At 50.4% G+C, this 6,000-nt stretch overlaps 1 protein-coding gene across 3 annotated transcripts in view; it reads right to left on the reverse strand.

The window, feature by feature from the left end:
* RORA (RAR related orphan receptor A) overlaps nt 1-4,338 on the reverse strand; it is a gene marked incomplete at its 5' end in the record, with an annotated part of 726,551 nt that extends 722,213 nt beyond the window's left edge. The window contains one exon of one of the 3 annotated variants that reach the window (XM_079699026.1): nt 4,173-4,338. In XM_079699026.1, coding sequence (XP_079555152.1) covers nt 4,173-4,338 — 166 coding nt within the window. Of the gene's footprint in view, nt 1-4,082 lie in introns of all 3 variants that reach the window. The other 2 variants (XM_079699025.1, XM_079699024.1) reach the window with 2 other exon arrangements.
* Between the last annotated feature and the right edge of the window lie 1,662 nt (nt 4,339-6,000).

The raw sequence follows: 6,000 nt of genomic DNA on the forward strand, positions 1-6,000 counted from the left end.
AAAAATAATTATTCCATCCCTCTGGCAAAGAATTTTATCCCAGCCAGTAGCTCCTTCAAACTATGGGGCATCATTTGTTCACTGGGGAGAGCCAGGTACACATAAGAAAAGCTGATTCAAGAATCAATCTCTAGAAAGTGCTCGAAATTGCCAGGCAAGAAAGCAGACCAGAAAGTGAATCAGCCAAGACCGAGGAGGGGAATGGTGGCAAAGCACTTTGAAAGGCAAAGACTTCTGTAGGTCTAGAAGTCCTCAGGGCTCCATATAAACTACAGGCCTTCTTAACTGATTTTAAGTCAATCTAAGCTGAGCTTCCAGGAGGTTCGATCTCAACCCAACTGAGCTTTTCAGTGTTAATCCCATCTTTTGGCTTCGATTTTTCCCTTAGGTCAGCCTGCCCTAAAAGCCTTCCACCTTCAGCACTGGCGTTCCAGACCAACTGCGGGGCACACAGCTCCGTCAGGTAAACTTTAGGGAGGTAGAATACGTATTCTGGTGTGTGCATAATAATGAGATTCTGAAAGAGGGTTTTTGGGGGGGGGGTTGAATTTTTAAATTTTATTTTATTTATTTATTTTCTATATAGCAGGTTCTCATTAGTTATCTATTTTATACATATTGGTGTATACATGTCAATCCCGATCTCCCAGTTCCTCCCACCACCCCCTCCTTTCCCCCCTTCGTGTCCATACGTTTGTTCTCTACGTCTGTGTCTGTATTTCCGCCTTGCAAACCGGTTCGTCTGTACCATTTTTCTAGAGTCCACATATATGCATTAATATACGATATTTGTTTTTCTCTTTCAGACTTACTTGAAAGAGGGTTTTTAACAACAGTTATGTCACAATGCTCATGGCTCCCTTAAGTCCCTGAAAGCCATGTTATATTAAAGATTCGCTGTAGTTTTTCCGCTTCATTCTTACTTCCCACGTTGCCTCTTGCCTTTCTTTCTTCCCTTTCATTGGGCTGAAAAGATGGAACTGAACGACACCAGCCATCATTAATACCACCCAGAAAACAGAACAGTTCCACTAAAACTGCTAACATTCCCTGCCCAGTTTTCAGAAGAAGGGGAGGCCGTCTTTCAGATTATAAAGTCACACATCTGATTTTGGAAGCTCAGGCACTCATGGTGCATGGCCCATTCACTGGTAGATTCCCAGGTGTTCAGAATCCAGCAACAGCTTCAAGTCTACCTAGGTAATGTCTCATGAGGTCACCTCAATGTCACGAGAATCCTGACCACAATCTCTGTGGACTGCAAACACTGGCTGCCTGGAAGCTAACCCAGCTACCTCTCTGGAAAGCATCTTCCGAATCAGAAAGCACGCACTTCACCCAATGCCAAGGACTCCACTCAACCCTCCTTGAGGTTGAAAATGCTAATTTTAAGGTGATGATGTTTGCTTTTCCTTTTGAGTTGTGTGCCTTTATGTTTTAAGTATTAAAAAGGCATAATCACCTAGTGTGTAGGTTAATTTCTTTCCGATATTGTAATTTATGCAACATTAATACTGGATGCCAGCTCCAATTTTCTTGCTGCTTACACTCTGGGAGCCGACTTGCATATTCTGCCAACTCCATTACATCATCTGAAAACCCAAACATTTCCCATTTTCAAATCACTCTCATCTACCAAGCATACTTACACATTCTCTCTTTTTCTCCCTAGCTCTCACTCTCAAAGATTGGTACCCCTGAGGAGCAGACAGTACATCTGAGGTTAAAGTCTGCAAATGCACATAATTTCTGGAAGCTATTACTACTGCTGTGTTAGCTAAAGGATGCCTCCATCTCTGACCTTCCTTTTTCCATTCAGACTGTTATATAACCTAGTGCCTGCGTGCAGGATGTGAGTTGAGTGTTTGGGCCTTACCTCCTCTCCCTCCCCCCATTAAATCTCTGGAGGGATGGACAAGAGGTTGGTTCAAAGAAGAGAGAGTGGGGGGTGGCCCTCTAGGGGGCAAGGGGATGTGGGTCAGCAGGTCAGCTGTGCAAGATGCATCCTACCCCTACACTGTCCCTCTCCCCTTGTTGCTGAGCCTAGAGGCCTGGTGGTACTGAAAGCCCCATCGTTATATAATTTGCAAGAACAGCCAGTTACGGATTTGCTAGTCGGTTCTGCAGCCTGCCACCCCGATCTCTTGCAAGAACACCTTCTGGCAAGAATGACACCTGAAGATGCTAATAACACACGGGAGGGGGATGCCTAAGACGGAGGGGGGTGGCAGCACAAACCAGAAATTACTGTGGCTTCCTACATACTATGTCCCCCATCCTTCCAAAAAAAAAAAAAGCCTCAGAAACACATGAAGGGGATTTTCTCCAGTGTTTCTGATTAACCCTGTTACATAACCCGCTCGCATTCCAAATCCACCGTCTCAGGTCTAAATATACTCTGTGCAGCCAAAAGCTCGCCACACACAAACTCCCCGAGCTAGCTGCAGGTCCCGGCCCCCAGCCCCGATCCCCCTCCCTGTACTCCCGACCCTCGTTGCCCCCTCCCTCCTGCTCAAACCGCAGTTCAATGTGTTCACTCTTTCGAAATCGCCTTTAATTAAATGTTTTTCGCGTGTGTCATCCTGATGGCTTTTACTGTACTCGAATTCCGTGAATGGGAAAGCGCCTGGACAGGGGGTGTGGCTAAGGTGTGTGTGTAGGGGGGGAATACTGTAAAACAGCTAGCACATGATCAGCCATATTCCTACCTCCAACTCTAACATCGAGAAGAAGGGAGCGGCTCCCGGGGGCCCCCACTCGCCTCTCCCGCCCTCCCCAATCGCCGCCAGAAGCCGAGTGGCAAGAAGAGGGGGCCCGCTGGGCCAGTGCCCAAGCCAGGGCTGGAGATCCTCTCTGCCCCCCAGCCCTGGGCGGCTCGCGCGAGTCTGCTTCCTCTAGAGTGACAGGGATGATTTATACATTATTAACAACAGTAATTAAAGCCGTAGCTTCCTCCTGTTGTTTGCAAACTCCAGGCGCATTCAAATAAATAATCCCCCATCCCCAAGAAAAACCCCAAATCAGGTGCCGATACCTTTAAGAAAGGAAGAGGGTGAGCTTTCCCCAACACTTCACTTTAACTAGAAAAAAAGCAAGGAGGCGGCAATGGAGCCCCCCTCCAAACAAACACATACACACGCACACACATTCTACAAAATGAAGTGTGTAAATATCGCCCGGGGAGGGGGGAACATCGATCGCACTACCCAACCAGCATTCAACTCGCACTGACCATTCCCAGGTTCTTGCAGAAACGCTTGGAGAGGGAAGGATTTCCCAGGTCAGAAATAAGTTTGGGTGCCTTGGCGATCTTTCTTTTCTGCTTGTTTGCTTTTGCAGACGCTCACTCCGAATGCGCGTGGAGCGCCCCACAAGACCGCCGCCCCGGGCGAGTTGACGCGCACACGCCCCCCGCCAAGATGGGCGTCCGGCTGCGAACCCCGGGTCTGCAAACTTGCGCATCTCCCCTCGCCGCGCCCGCTAGACAACTTGGCGAGCACCTCGCGCGCCCGCACCCTGCTTCCTCCAGCCCAATCTCCAAATCCCAAACCCAACGCCGTGCTCCAGAGAAGGTGCCCACGTCGCCCCCCAAGTCCAGGAGCGCCCCCTCTCCACCCCCGGAGCTGCCCTGGTCACTCACTCCTAACGCCCCCCTCAGCTCTGTGGGGGGCCGAAAACCCACCCCGTCTCGGGCTGCCGGGGCCAAGACTGTCAAGAGGAGAAAAGGTAAAGGGAGAAGAGGGTGGTCATAAACAGAATTTTTTTTCCCTTCCTTTCCTTTTTAAAGGACACTGCCGCTTTAAAAGTTTCTTTCCAGGGCCCCCACTCTCCGGTTCTCCGTATTTTGGGGAGCGTATTTAATTTCGGCAACGCGGCTTTCCTCCTCTCTTTGCAGAAAAATCAAAGCCAGGGGGTGAACCCGCCGGCTGTCAACCCTCCTGCCGCGTCCCCCGCCCCCCTCTCCTCCCGCAACCCGAGAACGGGCTGCAAAAGTTTGCAACATTTCTGGGGGGCCGAGGGGGGAGGGGAAGGGGGTGCTCCGAGCTCGGGGCGCCGGCGCAGGCTCGCGCGCGGCCCCCGACCCCGCGCCCCGGGCGCCCGCTCCCGGCCGCCCCCAGTTCCGCGCCGGGGCTCCCGCCGCCCCCTCCTCAGCCCCTCTCGCAGCCTCCTACCTCTGCTGGTGCTGGAATAGCTCTGTCTGCGCACCGGGGCGGGCGGCTCGCTCTTGCGAGCGGATTCCTGGTTCAGCGGGGTCTCCCTGGAGCCGGCGGGCGCGTCCGCGCCGCTGCTGCCCGGCTCGCTGGCGGCGGGGTCGGGGGCTGCCGGAGCTGACTCCATGTTTTTTCCCAATGTAGAGATCGCTGGAGATGGCGAGCTCCGAGACTCCCTCTATCTTCTGTTTTCGGAGCAACTCTATGGTACCAAAAAAAAAAAAAAAAAAAAATCGGAGAAGGAGACCGAGGAGAGCAAGAAGGAGAGAGCAGGCGGCGGCGGCGGGCGGGCGGGCGAGAGCGCAAGGGAGCGCGCGAAGTGTGTCTGGGTGGACGTGTGTGTGCGCCGGAGAGGGGATGGGAGGCGGGTCTGGCCACAGGCAGCGCTAGCGAGAGCTTCTCCAGCCGGTCCCCACACCCACATTCCCCACCCTCCAGACCCCAGACCGAGAGCCACGGACTGGCTGCCAATTTTGGGAGGTGGGGAAAAGAGTGGAGGAGGAGGGGAGAGCCTCACGTGCCCCCCTAGCCCAGGGACAGAAATTAAGATTGGCGACAATGATTCTGTACCTACTTCTGAGACTCTCTCGGGAGCAGAACTTGTCCCCATCCGCAGCCAGCCTGGGAAGAAACAAATCCGGTTATCCACGTTGGGGAATCGCAGGTAGCTCCCTGCCAGCCCAGACCAGGACTGAGGAGAAACTAAAAAGGAGTTAGACCTGGGCTGACACCCCAAGGAAGGCAGAGGATGGGAGGACGGAGGACGTGGCACTTCTTACTTTGCGATGGGACGTCCAGTGGGTTCCAGTATTGGATTGATATATGTGTCTAAAACACAATTTGTGAGTCTAGAATTGCCATGGATAGCCAATTTTTGGTATGGTTGAAAGAGGTCGCTTTCAGCTCCTTTGCTGTTTCCTCCGAGAAGGATCCAGAAACCACTTGGCAGGGCAATTTCTACTAAAGAAAACTTTGGCTTGTTTGGTCGAGGACTATCTAAACTGGATGAAATATGCCACACTGCATCTAGTTAATGCATGGCTGCTAATTGTCAATTCCCACTGGTACTATTGCTATAAAATGTACAGTCTCATCCATAAAAGATATACTGGAGAGGCGTTAATAACATCTGGATGATAAAATTCAGGTAATTAACAGCTTTTAATAAGTCACATCATTGTAGGCATCATTCCGCACTCCCCCCTTCCACTGAAACACGCCCATCAGGTGCTTAATGAAACCCAAGGGTAGTGAAGAATTGCATCAGTGTTACTTTGATCTGGAACTCCACTATGAAGGAAAAATACAAATTGGATGAGTGGAAAATATTCAGGTGGTAGTAGCCTGATTTCCCTGCCTCAATACTCAATCCACCATTTCCTCTTGCCTGCCGAGACACTGATGAAATCAGTACATTTTTAACACACGCCCACCTTCCTTTCAGAAGACTTGCAAATTTTGACAACAAAAAATATTGTTATATACCAGAAGGTGGCATAAATATGAGTATTTAGGGGGTGGAGAGGGAATTGGGGAACATTTTGCTTTTGTTAACTTCCTGGTTTGGAAAAATGCTTTTGAAAAATAAGAGGAAAAAAACCTAGTTAGATAATAGCTTAAGAGGAACCTCCATATGCCAAACTTCACACATGGTTTGTGTTACTGTTACTGATCTTGGTCTGATTTCAAATACACAATGCTATTTGCCATGGTCTGTGTGTTAATCAGCAAAACCTGTGGTCCACTCTTCGGAGTGATGCAAATGAGATGTGAACAGTTCTGATACCTT

Source organism: Hyperoodon ampullatus (genome assembly GCF_949752795.1).
Source record: "Hyperoodon ampullatus genome assembly, chromosome: 3".
In the NCBI taxonomy this organism is placed as follows: Eukaryota; Metazoa; Chordata; class Mammalia; order Artiodactyla; family Ziphiidae; genus Hyperoodon; species Hyperoodon ampullatus.